Raw genomic sequence first — 16,887 nt, 5'->3', positions numbered from 1 at the left:
GAATTTACTCATTCTATCAATATAGATTTAGATGACAAGTCTCAAGTCGACGTCATCTATACTGATTTCGAGAAGGCATTCGACCGGGTCGACCATAATATATTGTTGACGAAACTTTATGCCATTGGTATCAGAGGAAACCTCCTTAGATGGATTGAATCATACATAAAGAATCGTCATCAAGCTACAGTTATCGGTGGATTCCGATCAAACTTTATTAGAGTAACATCCGGTGTACCGCAGGGTTCGCATCTCGGCCCCTTATTATACAACGTATTTCTTTATGATTTATCTGATTGTTTTCTTGATTCCAAGTTCCTTGTATTTGCAGACGATAAAAAACTTTACAAAAAAATCAACAGTCTAGAAGACTGTAATAAGCTGCAAGGCGATCTCGATAGACTGACACTGTATTACAAAACTAATAAAATATCTATTAATATAAGCAAATGTCAATTAATTACTTTTACCCGGAAAAAAAAAAGGATGTCATTAATTTCAATTACAAGCTAAACAATGTATCACTCGAAAGAACAACACAGGTTAGAGACTTGGGTGTTATTCATGACATTAAACTTACGCATAACGATCATGTTGAATTTATTATACAAAAAGCGTACAAAAATTTAGGTTTCATACTTCGGACTTGTGATGCATTCACAGATATCTTATGTTTAAAAGTGCTGTATTTCTCGTATGTGCGAAGCGTACTAGAATTTGCGAGTCCGATCTGGCGTCCCTCTTATCGCTGTTATATTGACCGCTTGGAAAATATTCAAAAAATATTTATTAGGAAACTTAATTTTATATCGAAGACCTCTTGTGCTAATTACCTTGAAGGATGCTCTCTCCAAAGGATCAATACACTCGAACAACGGAGAGATATTATCGACATGATGCTGCTTTACGACATAATGCGTAATAGACTGGACTGTCCAAATATTCTCGGTAATATATCACTACAAGCACCGTCATTACGAACAAGGCATTGCCAACTATTAAAGGTTCCCCTCGCTTCAACCAAACACCTGCAAAATTCTACACTCTTCCGTCTACCTGATATTTACAACAAGAAATTTTCAAGTGTTGACATATTTCATCTCTCCCGTAACAGTTTTAAAAAAGCAGTAATAGACATAACCAATTCCATAATTTCTTAGTTTACCATACACATTCTCACACATCCATACCAAACATTCTATAATGGGTACGTTTTCCTCTTTTTTGTATACCATGTCCAAAAAAAAATATATATATATATACTAATCTTTTCCACTTTGTCATTGTTATAATTAATGTAAAACTACTGTCACATTAATTGTCTTATTATTGGTATTCCTTTTTATTGGCGTATTGTTTTGTTAAAGTTAATTATAGATATTGTAATACAAATAGCTGTAAGGAATCTATGTATGTAAAAAATAAATAAATAAAATCCCTTATATTATATATATTATATATATATATATATATATATATATATATATATATACAGGGTGTCCCAAAAAGTAGTGATGAACGAAAGCTGGGAGGTAGAAGACCAAGAGGGCTATCCGAATCACCCCCATGTGTGTTATGCGATTTTTCGTATTTTCGGAGTTATTACATTTTTTTCAATTTTTCATCTATCGCCGAGTACGATGAGATTTTTATTTATGGTAACGTGAATTATTGCGCTAGATGCTTGATTTTTTTTGTGTGCTAAGCTGAAAGATAGGCCAATTCAGTATGGTAACATTTACTATCGTTAGATCTTCGAATGGAATAAAAAAAAGAATTAAATGCCAAGAAAGATAAAATTACCCAGTATGTTCATAACTTCAAGGGCCCATAAAAAAATAAAATCACATAAAAAAGGTTTTCCATTTGGCTTTTAAAAACTTGCTCTATCGATCAGGTAGCTACCCTAAAAATTTCATTTTATTATTCTGAAGGCTTCAATCGAAAAATTGAAATCTAAATGTGGTAAGTGCAAAATTTTTATTAACATGATGATCATTAAAACCAATAAATAGGTGTTTAATTACCAGAATTTTTTTAAATAGCCCCGCTGTTGCTCAGTGCAAGTGCGACATCACCGTAAAAAGTTGTCTTTTAAATGTCTGAATGCTTTTTTATCATTTTTAATGGTTTCTTCTGCTACTATGAATTTCCGGGTTATTTCGTCCAAATTGGGGCATTCTCTCAAGTAGCCGAAGTCTTTTTAGTATCCCCATTGAAACAAATAAATGGGGTTTAGGTCGAGGGACCGTGGAGGCTAGGCTTTAAAGCAGGCGTCACCGGCGCATGCGCAGGCTGCAACGACCAATCCATCTTTCAGGGTATTTTTGCCCTTTAGCCTGGCCTCCACGGTCTCCGGACATAAACCCTATTGAATTTTTTCCGTGGGGATACTACAAAGACGAGAGACTGCCACAATTTGGACGAAATAACCCGGAAATTCATAGTAGCAGAAGAAACCATTAAAAATGATAAAAGAGCATTCAGACATTAAAAAGACAACTTTTTACGGTGATGTCGCACTTGCATTGAGCAACAGCGGGGCTATTTAAAAAAAAAAATCATTTTTAAACACCTATTTATTGGTTTTAATGATCATCATGTTACTAAAAATTTTGCACTTACCACATTTAGATTTCAATTTTTCGATTGAAGCCTTCAGAATAATAAAATGAAATTTTTAGGGTAGCTACCTGATCGATAGAGCAAGTTTTTAAAAGCCAAATGGAAAACCTTTTTTATGTGATTTTATTTTTTATGGGCCCTTGAAGTTATGAACATACTGGGTAATTTTATCTTTCTTGGCATTTAATTCTTTTTTTTATTCCATTCGAAGATCTAACGATAGTAAATGTTACCATACTGAATTGGCCTATCTTTCAGCTTAGCACACAAAAAAAATCAAGCATCTAGCGCAATAATTCACGTCACCATAAATAAAAATCTCATCGTACTCGGCGATAGATGAAAAATTGAAAAAAATGTAATAACTCCGAAAATACGAAAAATCGCATATAACACACATGGGGGTGATTCGGATAGCCCTCTAAGTCCTCTACCTCCCAGCTTCAGTATATCACTACTTTTTGGGACACCCTGTATATATATATAAATATACTTAGGCATAGAACGTCATATTAAATTAGATTTTTTCTTTTTTCAGATGGCGCTAGTCTATTAAAATGGCGTGGCTTCATATATCTGCTTGCATCTTGGTGGCGTCCTTACTTCTCAATCCAACTTTGGCTGTCGTCTGCCCGAATAGCTGCGTATGCAGTACCACACGGGATGGCCTACATAGAGCTACCTGCAGCAATATTGCTGAACTACACAAATATACCATTCGTCAAAAACACCATAACATCAATATTTTAGATCTTTCGCACAATAATATCACAAAAATCACTCACGAACTGGATCGACTAACTGAAGTTGTAACACTTGACTTATCCACAAATGGACTTACGGATATCAATAAGTTTTTGCACAATGCAAGAAAACTTGTCCATCTAAATTTGGCGAATAACAGATTAAAAAAACTGTCACTGATATATCTACCAAAAAGTGTCAGCTCGTTAGACCTAACAAATAATTTGCTAAAAGATGTTCCTTCGGATGTCAGTCATTTGAACAGTTTGGAACACTTAGAACTTGAAGGTAATCCTCTGGATTGTTCTTGTGATAATCTTATTATTCGGGACCAGTTATTAGCCACCAACGTTTTTATTGATAACGTCAAGTGTCACACGCCCAAAAAATTTATAGGTCGTTCATGGTTAGAATTAAAAACAAAAGATATATGCAAAGCCTCCAAACTAGAATTTTTAGACATGATGATGGGGGATCAGCCTATTGATGCAATGCGAGTCGGTGAAGAGACTACAGCATTAAAATCTATGCCTTTGATGGCCGGTAATGATTTAGAGGATGGAAATATAATTCACGGTGAACCAGTGGCTGAAGATGACGATAGTGTGCAATTTATGAAAGTAGGTAGCTTTTCATCTTCTTCTCCTATAAGTGATATAGAGGGTTCTGGTGAAGTTGAGAGCACTACAATAACTGATATAAATGAACCGGTTCAGGAGCGCAAAGTACTCGGAAATCTTCTAGCTTCTGAAGAAATATTGCCCGTAAACAATATTCTTACTACAGAAAGTCCGGAAGAAGGATCTGGGGAGGGATCAGGTTTCTTCGGATTTGAATATGATGAACAAACAGAAAAGATGCCAGAAACGACTACACCAGTTTTTGAAGAACTGAACCCCGAGCTTCCACGGAAAATATTTGAGGATGACGATGACTATAACGGTACCACATCTGAATTTCCTATTCCTAAACCACCATCTGTTTATGAGGGTGGTTCTGATTGGCATAGCAGAAATGGTGAAGTTGAAGAAGTCACGGAAAAAGCAGTTACTCCGCAAATTACTAGAGATACAACTGTGTCTGAACAAATTCGTATCACGCATGCGTCTGAAGTGTTGGGTCAGATACCTAGTACTGAAGAAGAAGTCACTCCACATAAAACAGGAACTTACGTTTGTATTGCGTTAATTGTTGTTCTTCTCGTGGGATTGATAGGTTTTGCTATAACTAAAGGACAGATGAGGAAACGAAGAGACAGGAGATTACTTAGACAGCAAAAACGAGATGTAGAAAAGGCATCTAAAGAAATGGTCGATATGAATAAATCATTGCTCGGCAAGCCAGCCGTTGTAGAGGCTCCCATAGATAAAAAGATCAATGGCAAATATGAACTTGTGCCTACACATGATACGAATTTAAAGAAAAATGAAAATGGAGACGTAGGAAATGGTGTGAAGCATGATGATGATAAACAAATGCGAACGGATAGTCCCCGAGATACAAATCAAAATAAAAGTAGTTCTAAAGATAATAATTTAATTGAAGATCCAATTTCACAGCAAGAAACTTCCTTTGAATCAGAACCAGCTTCGCCTACATCCGGAAAAGATAGAAATTCCCTTTCGAGTGAAGATATTTTCGTTCCTATTGATGATGATACACCAAGATTGAATGGCAATGCTGATTCGGATTACTCTCAACCTTTAATTAACGGGGACAGAACCAACTCTGACTTTTTGTCACCATCCCGAGAATATGTACCAGTCTACTCACCTGACATGGGGCGTGTTCGTATAAAAATGTCAGAAACTCCCAAACCGAAAACACCAGTGTTAGTCACAAGGAGTAGGTCGAATGCAGGAGATATTATAATCACGCCATCGGTGGATGGTACCGCACGTAAATCGACGACTTGAAATTTAGTTCAATTGTGAACAGTAAGAGGATTGTATAATATTATATAATATCGGTGTCAATTAACAAACATTCTATTATTGGCAAAATCTGTGATTTTACGTGTGTGTGTCAGAAGGGGGACTAGCGTATTTGCTGGTATGATGGTAATGATTGTGTATTAAGTACTGCCAAAGTGTGTTTGTAGTCGACAGTGCCTTTATTTTTAACTTGTTAGTAGTATAATATATTTATGAGAGTATATTGTACGATAAGTGAAATATTTTTATACGTGTATAAAATGTTGCCATGATTATTAGAGTTACATTTTGAATTTTAAAACATTTTTAAATATCTTGTTTCTCGGTGACGCATCCCTGTATATTATTATTTATTCCACATAATTATTTTATTTTTCGGATACAATTTTGAGTTTTCAATGGTTGTGTACTTACATGTTGTATCCATAACTCATATATTATACGATATAACAACGAACGCTCGTTTTCATTGTCTTAGCTTTCCTACGAGAGATTTGTTTATTCATGGTTAAAGAATAAGTTCCTCTAAGTAATTTTATTAAATTTAGTATTTAAGAATGTGATACCATTTATTATAAGTAATGAACGCTATTACGTAATATGTATGCAAATTGCAGATAATACATTGTATATTTAATTATAATTTTAATAGGTTATTTTGTTTAAATTTTCTTTTCGTTTAATTTTTATAAATCCCGGTTTTATTTTCTGATCCTATATCTGTGCTTGTTGTGCTGTGCTTGTGACTTATTTTCTATATCAATCGTTTTATTTAAGAACCCTGAATCTTAATCTAGATCAAATACAAGAACAATAAATATTCCATTGTAAAAAGTTTTATAAATGATGTAATTTTATTTTGAACGATATAAAATGTTGATTGAAAATGTGTCTTTCATTACTAATAAATGATATATCACCTTTACTCCCGATATTGAGTTAATAGTTTACCTAATAAAAAATGTTTTTGATATGGGGAACAATTATTTTTATAAGATAGCACATAATTGATAATATAATAGACAAAGAATTCTAAATATTCTGACCAGAAAGTATGAGAAGATAACTACTGAATTAACCACAAAGCTGTAGCCAGCCATCAGCTGAAGATTGTTATTTGTGTGTTTGTTTGAACACACAAATCTCAAGAACTACTGGACCGATTTCAATAATTCTTTTTCTGTTGACGATAAGTACGTGATCCCTGAGTGGCTGAGTGCTAGGCTATAATTATTTTACCAAGGGCGAAAAAGGGCCTGTGGGCTAGTAATAGATATAAAATAAAGCTACTTAGTCATAAAGTAATTTCGAAATGAAAAATAGTCAGAAAAAAATGTCAAAAGCGACTGAATGGAATGTTGTTTTAGTGAATTACAAAAATCTACAAAAAAAGTTTAACAAAGATTTATAATAATAAATATAATCATACAATCATATTATTACGTATCTAGTATCAAAGTTAAGATTTAACTGTGTCGTTAAAAAAACTATTCAATATGTTTACTACAGCGCCATCTTTTGTGCATTAGAGGTAGCATGTATTGCCATCTGTTTATTAAATTGTGAAACACATAAAATTACAGATGGCGCTAATATAAAAGCCTATTAAAAATCTGATTTTGAATGAAATTAATACCCAATCCGCAATAATAATTTGTACGAAGACATGTTTTAATAAGATAATCTAAAATTACATGCTTTCAAGCCGATACGAGATTTTATTATACGTATCCAAAATTTGATTCAATAAGAAAGATAAGTTTTGGATATAGATAAATAAATAAATCCATTAATACGTATTAAAAGATTGTAATCATTCTTTTCTTATTTAATTTTTACTTAAAAGAAATAATAAATATAAATTACACTTAGACATCTTATAAAAACTTTATATTAAAAATCGCTCTCTCTAGGTATCTCGTCTACTGAGTGTCTGCGGTTTCTATTTTGATGAGGTCTTTCTAATTGTGCCTCAACTTGCACTGTCACACTATCGTCTGTAGCATTATCAGACATTAACCTTCTTCTTACTCCAGGTGATTGATCTAATTCTGCAATCTCATGGCTTCCGTATTTTCTGGACCTCCGACGACGTCGTCTTCGGCCATCATCTGACGCTTCCGTCATTTCCATTTCATCAGTGTCCAATACATCCCCATTCCTTTCCGTTTCTTCGAGTAAATCTCCGCTTGATTTTGTTTTCCTCCTTCCTCGTTTTCTTCTGCTCTTGCCTGTACCCGTTTCGTTTAGTGAATGACAAGATACGTTTAGTTTTGGCATAGAGAGAGCTTCGTCGTAGGTGGGTGGTGCAATTAAATCTCTAGGATCGGGCGTATTAATCAAAGATTCTTGTTCTGCACGAATTCTCATTTGTCTTAGTCGATCTCTGGCTTCCTCGACTTGTCTTTCTCTTTCAGCTTGCATGGCCGTCAAACGACGGTTCATTGAAGTTTTAATTCCATTTACTAAAACAAGGCACAATGCTAGCCCAACGATCATTATAATGAGGAACCAAATTAAATTTGTTGCATTCCCAGTTCTTTCACTAGGATTCCAAGTAAAGTAGCATGCTTCAAGCCAAGTTTGTCCTACTACATCAAGTGGACCATGACACACTAAATTATACGACTCTTCTTTTTTATTAGGTTCAAGAGTAACAAATTCATAAAAATCAAACATGTTGTCATCATCGCAATCACAACGCCACATATTGTCGCCTAGGTCAAGTCTCTCCAGGTATAAATTAGATTGAAAAAAATATCTGCTCCATATAATTGTAAATCTATTTCCAACAACTCCAAGTCCTGATAAGCGAGGCAACATAAAGAACGTGTAGTTACCAATAAAGCTAAGTCTGTTATAATTAAGATTTAAATGTTTAAGGGAGTTTGAAGAAATACTGTCAGGTATATTTGATATAAGATTATGAGAGAGGTCCAAATCTACTAAGGATGGTAAGCTTTCTAATGAATCTTTTCCTATCGTATTAATTTCACAGGAACTCATGTCTATAACAGACAAAGATGTCGACCTTAAGTGACCCACCTTTGTAAGATAATTTCTGGATAACCTTATTTGTGTTAATGATGGCATTTCTAATAAACTGTTTTCTGGTACTTGTGCAATTTCATTCCATGAAAGATCTAAGAATTTGAGAGACGTTAAACCTCTGAATGTGTCGCTTGTAATTGATCCAATGTTATTGTAAGACATGTCTAAATATTCCAGCTTGCTATTGTTCAAAAATTCGTTATTTGGTAATATTCTTATCATGTTATGATTAATTATAGCTTTCTTTAAATTAGGAAATCCTTTTAGGCTGGGTTGTATAACGTTACAAAATGATATATCCAAATATCTTAATGACACTGAGGAAAGCGTGTTAACTGTCGACGAAATTTCCAATCGAAAATTATGCGACATTTTTAAATATACTAACGACGGTAAATATGAGAGTTCATTTGGATTGATATAAGAAAGCTTACAATTGCTCACATATAAACTTTTCAAAGTTGGCGAAACTAGGTTTTGAAATCTCAACAAAGGATTGTTGTTTATTTTAAAGATACGTATGTTTGTAAGGCCACCTAATGGTGATCTTCCATGTATTGAAGCTATCTCGCAATTATCCACAATAAGAGTTTCTAACGATGAGCTCATAAGTAGTTCTTGGTTTGCCAAATTTGCCATAGTTTTGAATTTGTTGTGAGATAAATCTAGTGTCTTTAAGTTCGTTGTTGGCTGCAATATATCGTTTGGATTGAGGTCCACCCATGATTCAAAGTTATTTCTGGATAAGTTTAGTACTTCTAATGTTGTAAGATTGTTGAATCCATTTGCTGGTATTTCTTTCAATTGATTGCCGCTTATGTCTAGTGATACCAGATTATATAATTGACTAAAAGCCCTTGGAAATGTTGATATTTCATTGTTTGAAATATTAAGCTTCTGAACCTGTAATCGAAAATAAATGTGCTTTATTACTAGTACAAGATAATTATGATATTTAGAAAAAACATAACAACAGGAGCTGTTTTACAATTTCTTATAGTTTAAAGTTATTTTTTTTCTTTCATAAATTATATTTTAAATTCTGGTTTGATGTGATAAAAATATTATATAAGTACTTAAATTTTGTTAAATCATTTACCTTACTATTGATTCCATCTGGAAGATCAGTTAATCCTCTTCTGGAACAGTCTACACTGGTCTTATCAAAATTGCAAATACAAAGGTAGCAAATATCACTCCCACCTTCATCGAAGTCCAATATTTCTGAATTTGTTAACGAAATGAGAACATAAACAAGTAAAAATTTCAATAGAAGCATTACGTCTCTGGGTCATTACTATCTGAAAAAGAAACACATTAAGTCACCAAATTATAGTTTACAATTACCTAATGAGTCTATTACCAAAACGTTTGTTATTGAAAAGGAGTATATTTACGTATTCGCCAGAGAAAACAGGAAAACACAAATAAATTCATTTCATGCTGTTATTTGTATAATCACGAACAAAGCAAGTGAAGGCTCAAAAGTACCTTTGTTGCTAACAATGTTTATTTTCAAAATATCACTAGTTATACCATCATTTTTTGTTAAATATTTTTTCTACGTGTTGATCCTAAGGAGTCACATCACGATATAGCCCTGACTCATACTCAGGTGTTCATTTGAAGCAAGTAATTTGTCCAATTTCTTTCCCGTCACGTTACTTAGTCCAAAAACGGTTACTGTCCCAATTCCGTGATTAAATTTACTGACAGTGAGAAAATATCAACAAAAGTACAACTTATTAAAACAATTTTATCTACTTTATCAGCCATTGATAAAGGCCAGTTGTGGAATACTTAAATTTAGGTCGTTAACGTAACTAGAGCTCACCTGTTATCAAAACTGCAAACAAACTTGAAAAATCTTCTTACAACCCACAATCCATATTCAAGAGCAAAGATTTGTGAATAAATACTGAAAAAGCGTATTGTAATTCATTAGACCATCCTGATATTAGCGAAAAGACTTTGCAAATAAAAGTAAACAAATCAGAGTATATCGTTAAGAGTTCCGGTAGGTACTACAGGTACCTATAGTTTTCAGTTAATATCTGTATTAAGTTTCGTTGAATACTTACCAATTCACATTGTACACAAAATTCACAGTGCTGATTAGTCCAACCCAATTTATTTTCGCAGATAATATGTTGTTTTACAAAAGCTATAGGTGGAGTTAATATCTACGTGCGACACTCTCTACTAGATAACATTGTATGAGTCGAATCTAATAGGTGACGTGTTATCATTGATAATGATAAGGTTTTTAAGGGAACTTGGCGCAAATTTTTGATAAGTAAGTACTTGGAATAGTGTCATAGCAATGGTGACTGTTGGATTATTTTAATAAATGGTTAAACTTTTTTAATGTCAACAAAATGGCATTTTGCAAAATTTGATGCTATATTATAGAATTATAGAGTATAAGTAGCACTATGATAAATATTGGTACAATTATACCTAGATGATATTATGCACTAATGTTTGTGCATTTGCATAAGTTAGTTTTAAGTCACTGTGAACTGCCGCTTTGGGCAAATAACCATAGCATGTGGTAATTACAATAAAATAAATAAATATTTACAGAAACAATTTTTAGTATTTTGAAAGTGCCATCTAGAAAGTTATACCACTAATAGGTGACTCGTTTCTTGGTCACAGGTCACATCATCACATATTTGAGTGTTTTCATATTGTTACAATAGATGGCGCAGTTTTCAAATAAAATACGTTCATATTTAAAAGACTTCTTTATTACATTTTATTTGAAACTAGATAGGTACTTTGGAAATTAATTATTCCCAGGTTTGGAAATCCGAACTGAATGTTGAACTTCTAAATATTATGTAAAAAATAAATTATTTTATTTGAAATTGTATTTAATAAAATAGATAAAAAATATCTTACATAAATAGCTATTTACAAAGCAAATCACCATAATTACAAGTAAACTCTTAAACTTCTTACCTAATTCTTAATGTTTAAAATTATCAATATTTTCAATACTATGATTACAAACATACATTGCACAGCTTCTCTTTATGTATAAATATATGACAATCCAACAATATTGGAATGGTTAGACCTCTGTTCTCGTGTAATATAGGTAATTGGTACCACAAGAATCGTTGAATAAGAAGTTAGTATTATTTCTAGTTGGAAAGATCAATTTATAATATTTAAAGACATTCACACGTTTATTACACTCATATACTTATTAAACTTTTTATTAATTTTAGTCGACTCGTAGTATTTATTTCCATTGGTGTCTTTAATCTTAATAATATTGATCCAGTAAACTCGAAGTGAAGCGACTGCGGGCCAATAACACATTTTTATTGATCTTTTTCCTTGAAAATTGTGAACAATTCCGTTTCTTAGAAAATTTATTAACGTCTAAAGAGTGCAATTTAATTAAAGCGGTCATCCTCTCTATAATGACACAGTAGTTTGGATTTCTAACAAATTTTACTAAAAAAGCAGTCTATTAGTTTAAGATAATAATTATGAAATCATCCTTCTTCTGAAGCTAACTGCAGTGTTCGTCGTACCGATCGTCTATCACCTAATCGTCTAGGTTCTGTTAAATCACCTATTGATCTTGAACGACGATTTCTTCTCGGGTTTTCCTCTTCGTCTATAAAGTCTGGTAACGAATGGAATGAAGAATTTAAGCGAGGCAATAATAATGCCTCATAATAAGTAGGAGGTAAGTCATCAGTCAAAGGTATTCTTGTCTCCACCGCCTCTACTTGTGTTACTGGTCCGTTTAATACAGTTGTCTCTGGGCTTGGCCGAGGAGGATCTGAATTATTCAAGTACATTATTCCTCGACACACGAGCGAAGTAAATACTATTCCTATAATTAATCCAATCATAACCGCCATCACACCGTACATGGACTGTGGACTATCCACATCATGCCACGTTCTAATGTACGCTTGCTGCCAGCTTAGCTGCGTCACATTTGAAGGCGTGTAGCAAATTAGCGATGCCGTATCTGAAATTTTTGGGGGATCCTTCGTTAAGAACTCGTAAGTTAGGAGCAGGTTCACGCTGAAACCCTCGCAGCTCCATCGGTTCCCCTTCACGTGTACTTCCCTCAAAAATGGGTTCGAGGCAAAGTGAGAGGTCGCCCAAACATCTCTGAACTCGTTCCCTCTCAGATCCAAAACCGCAAGGTGCGGTAATGATGAGAAAGTACGGTCCGTCAGCATGTATATCTCGTTGTAACTCAAATCCAGCTCTTGCAATGTGTTCGATGCGAAATTATCGGGAATGTATTCGATCTGATTTATGGATAAATCGATTAAGACTAGAGAACTCATGTCTGCGAGAGAAGTTTCACTTATGGATGCTATTTGACAATTACTCAAATACAAATTTCTTAACGAATGCGATTGGAACCTCGGCACTCTTGAGAAATAATTTCTCGTTAATATTAATGTATCCAAATTGTTAGCGTAGGAAAATATCGTCTTTGATATTTCATATAATCTGTTTTCTGATAAATCTAAGAAAGATAGCTTCGGCATTTTCGAGAACGCATTTTCATCTATTTTGTTTATTTTATTCTTGGAAAGATCTAATCTTTTGAAATTCAGTGTCATTTCGCTCTCCACCCAAGAATCATAGTTATTATTCGATAGGTTTAATGTGCTAAGTGCTTGAAAATTTTCAAAATATATCGGCAACGGTCTTGACAATCGATTTCCTGAGAAATCTAGTATTCTTAATTTAACAAAGTTTTCCAATCCTTTCGGATATGAAATAAAGTTGTTATTGGATAATATGAGGGCGTCCACCTGAAAAAAAATGAAAAGACATGTTATTTTAACACTTTATCTCGTAGTATTTATATTTTATACACACAATAATATAAATATTCCATTTAATACTAATGCATTTATATTTCATTCCAATTAATTTATGAAATTATTATTTTTTAATGTACCTAAGACTTTTGCTAGCATAAAACAAGTTTGCAAGTTGAGATTTGCTAGTCATTTATTCTAATTCCTGTGGTTCTCAAAAAAACTAAGACAAGTTCTATTTAAAAGGAAATTTATCTAAGATATTATGTCATAATTAATCTCTACTATATAAAAATAAGTTGGGTTTTCCTTCCTGACGCTATAACTCCAGAACGCACGAACCGATTTCCACGGTTTTGCATTCGTTGGAAAGGTCTCGGGGTCCGTGAGGTTTATAGAAAAGAAAAGGTGTCTCTGGTGGCGAAACGGAGTTCGCCCGGTTTGCTAGTTGTTACTAATGTTAAAACCTTACCTCATAATTTAATCCCTCCGGTAGTTCACTAATGCCTTGTTCAGAACAGTCCAAATACACCAGATCATTTACTGTATACGAACGGCATTGTACCTCCTGCTCCTCCATGACGTCACGAAGCACTCCACACCATACTGTTGCTGGAAGCAGCAATAGGAGAAATATAACCCCTTCATCTGAAAACATCGTTTTTTCATATTAAACAGAGATCTTGTAAGTATATTTTTATTATTTATCAAATTTTGTTAACTTGGTTCGTATCTGTACCGATATGTCCTTATATCATCAAATTAAATATTCTTGTTAATAATTGATTCACGATAAATTACGTTTTAGTTTATTTATTTTTGTATGCAAATAAAAATTAAAATGAAGTTTCCACCCCTCGTGGAGTAGGGGATAGATCTGAGCTCTGATCAATTTCATAGATTTTTTTAGCAAATTGATTATCATTCAATTCCAGGAAGGTATTTTTTGCGCTATCAATACATACATTGAACCAAGTCAGGGCCAAGGCTCTTTCGGATCAGTGCTCATGTCCTTAACGCAGATCAATTAAAAACATTCCCACTTAAAATCTCACATAACCTATTTATAAACTAGCTGTGCCCGCGACTTCGTCCGCGTGGAATAGTGACTGCATAGTAGTTACTACTCAATTAATTCATTAATTAGAATAATTAATAGAAATGCTGCTTTTAGCTACAACACAATTATTGAGTAAACACGTCTTGAAACACGTACTATCATATACAACTAAATTATAAGTACTTACACATTATTATAAAGTTAAGAAATAAAATAAATAATAACACAAAAGAACTGTTAGTAATATTTATTACTAAACTGAGCTATAAAACTTAGGTACAGAAGAGTTCAAAATTTCCAGGATGTGGCTATTCTCCCGCTCCCATATTCCTTCTACTTTCACAGACTTTCAACTTTTCCCTTTCACCCCTAGTAAATGGCAGAACCGATTTTGATCTAAACCATGTCTAATCATACCTATATATTATGTACAATGTACATGTCATATCCTTTCGTTTGGTACTCCATTTGGATTATTTATCCCCACTATCACCCCTAAGGTGCCCTATATGTAATAAACAGATTAACCAATTTTGATAAAACATGACTAATTTTAATTCACACGTCATTTGATATGCCGCTTGATTATATTATTTGACCACATTCGATTATTCATTCCCACTTTTACCGCTATAAATCAATAAATGGATGAACCGATTTTGATTAAATATGCCTCATCATACTTGTCACGTCAGGTCATGCCCTTTCATTTGATATGCCACTTGGGTATATTATTTGACAACTTTTATTCCCACTTTTATACCTATATCCAATAAATGGATGAACCAATTTTGATAAAATATGTCTTATTGTACTTTACACGTCATGTCTTTCATTAGATAAGTCACTTGAGTATATTTGATAAAATTTATTTATTTATTCCCACTTTTACCCCTATATCAAATAAATGGATGAACCGATTTTGATATAATTTGACTTGTTGTTTCTGACAGGTCGTCTTTTTTCATTTGATATATCACTTGGGTATAACAGACAACATTCGTTTTTTTCATTCCCACTTTTACCCCTCTATATAATAAATGGATGAACCGATTTTGATTAAATATGCCTCATTATACTTCTCACGTCAGGTCATGCCCTTTTATTTGATATGCCACTTAGGTATATTTGACAACTTTTATTGCCACTTTTATCCAATAAATGGATGAACCAATTTTGATAAAATATGTCTTATTGTACTTTACACGTCATGTCTTTCATTAGATACGTCACTTGAGTATATTTGATAAAATTCATTTATTTATTCCCACTTTTACCCCTATATCAAATAAATGGATGAACCGATTTTGATAAAATTTGACTAATTGTTAACATGTCGTCTATTTTCATTTGATATATCACTTGGGTATAACCTACATTAACAACCTACATTAACAACTAACATGCGTTTTTTTCACCCCTATATAATATAATAAACAACTAATGTAACAAAAAAACGCATCTAATTCGTATTACCCGTTAGCGAGCTACGGTGGCACAGACAGACACGCAATACACACATAGCGGTCATAACATCCCTCTTTTTGCGTCGGGGGTTAAAAATATAATACCTACGACATAATTTCAAAGACCTTTTATATAGAAAATTTACCTAAAAGTAACCATAATGCTATTTGTGCAGGTTTTAGACTTATGAGCAAAAATCTAAATAAAGGTCCTTTGACCCCCCCTACTACCCCCTCAGCATAACCACCCCCCCCCCACGCTTGGGGACTTTCGATATGATCATCTGGACATGTCAAGGAATAACTTTAGCGTATAATTTACGTAATAAAGTAATTCATGTATAGAATGCCTTAGCAAATGTTCGCTGTGATTACTTAAATGGTCATAACTTTTTTATTTATGAACCGATTGACATGAAATAAACACTAAATGTTAAATGAAGCTTACCACAATATATTAGTGAAAACCGCATCTAAATCGGATAAGCCGTTTCTGAGATTAGCGTGTTCAAACATACAGACAAACAGACAAACAGACAAACCGACAAACAGACAAACAGACAAAAATTTTTTTAACAACAGTTTTGGGTTTGGGATCGATTTAGTAATAACCCCTGCTAATTTTTTTTTACATATTTTCATTGTACAGACACCACTTTTCTAGAATTTTATTATATGTATTGATGTATTATTAATTTAAGTAAATCCGATAAAGCTCAATCAATAGTTTCTTCAATCAATGACGTATCAAAAAGTTTCAAACACCAACCTACCCATTAGTTACGTATTTTATTCCGCATAATATAACACTTAACGTCACATGTTATTCAAATCACGTTCACTAAAGAAATCCTATAATTCGTGTCACTGCATTGAGTACGTTTGTGTAATTTCACTTTTTTTATTCTATGTCCAAATCAGCTATGAAATATATCTATATTTACACGGATGGGCTCTACCCGCGAAGCCGGACTAAAATAAATGGTGTTCGTATTTTTTTAATGCTGATTATCGGAATGATATTGATTGCTACAGCTGTTGCGTAATATTTCTTTCTATATTATTTTTGAAAAACTGTTAATCTATCTTTTCATTTGAACACAGAGAAGCCGATCGTTTTATACAAGTTACAAGAGACCTTTTCGGTCATAAAGTAATAGATAGGCCATAGGCCATATTCATTACCATAATAT

At 33.2% G+C, this 16,887-nt stretch overlaps 3 protein-coding genes across 3 annotated transcripts in view; 1 reads left to right on the top strand and 2 right to left on the bottom strand.

Moving 5' to 3' along the window:
- The window catches only part of wdp (Leucine rich repeat protein windpipe), a 40,197-nt gene extending 34,007 nt beyond the window's left edge, over positions 1-6,190 (top strand). Inside the window, exon 3 of the mRNA XM_089696211.1 lies at positions 3,164-6,190. Within this exon, the coding sequence (XP_089552337.1) occupies positions 3,183-5,285 (2,103 nt within the window). The 5' untranslated portion in view covers positions 3,164-3,182 and the 3' untranslated portion in view covers positions 5,286-6,190. The remainder of the gene's footprint in view (positions 1-3,163) is intronic.
- Positions 6,191-7,118: 928 nt separating this feature from the next.
- LOC149487606 (uncharacterized) lies at positions 7,119-10,551 on the bottom strand. Its single transcript, XM_089696185.1, has 4 exons — positions 10,436-10,551; positions 10,189-10,272; positions 9,454-9,655; positions 7,119-9,257 (listed from the first exon to the last, which is right to left on the bottom strand). The coding sequence occupies exons 3-4, from the start codon at positions 9,631-9,633 to the stop codon at positions 7,197-7,199; spliced, it is 2,241 nt and encodes a 746-aa protein (XP_089552311.1). The 5' UTR covers positions 9,634-9,655; positions 10,189-10,272; positions 10,436-10,551; the 3' UTR covers positions 7,119-7,196.
- Positions 10,552-11,103: 552 nt separating this feature from the next.
- Positions 11,104-16,650, bottom strand: LOC149487605 (extracellular matrix protein 2-like). The gene is made up of 3 exons (XM_089696187.1): positions 16,468-16,650; positions 13,641-13,816; positions 11,104-13,159 (listed from the first exon to the last, which is right to left on the bottom strand). The coding sequence occupies exons 1-3, from the start codon at positions 16,469-16,471 to the stop codon at positions 11,867-11,869; spliced, it is 1,473 nt and encodes a 490-aa protein (XP_089552313.1). The 5' UTR covers positions 16,472-16,650; the 3' UTR covers positions 11,104-11,866.
- Between the last annotated feature and the right edge of the window lie 237 nt (positions 16,651-16,887).

This window comes from Colias philodice, chromosome 6 (genome assembly GCF_061535455.1).
Source record: "Colias philodice isolate Cphi_HAF_F1 chromosome 6, ilColPhil1 Martin Lab GWU primary, whole genome shotgun sequence".
NCBI classification, from domain to species: Eukaryota; Metazoa; Arthropoda; class Insecta; order Lepidoptera; family Pieridae; genus Colias; species Colias philodice.
Note: the sequence above shows the minus strand (reverse complement) of the source record. Positions and strands in the feature narration are given on the sequence as shown.

What these genes read in the sequence shown, in the direction of transcription:
- LOC149487606 (XM_089696185.1), bottom strand. Translation starts at nt 9,633, where the DNA reads ATGCTTCTATTGAAATTTTTACTTGTTTATGTTCTCATTTCGTTAACA. An exon ending in CAGATGGAATCAATAGTAAG is followed by an intron (nt 9,258 to 9,453) that starts GTAAATGATTTA and finishes TTTCGATTACAG; the next exon opens with GTTCAGAAGCTTAATATTTC.
- LOC149487605 (XM_089696187.1), bottom strand. An exon ending in CGGAGGGATTAAATTATGAG is followed by an intron (nt 13,160 to 13,640) that starts GTAAGGTTTTAA and finishes ATTTTTTTTCAG; the next exon opens with GTGGACGCCCTCATATTATC.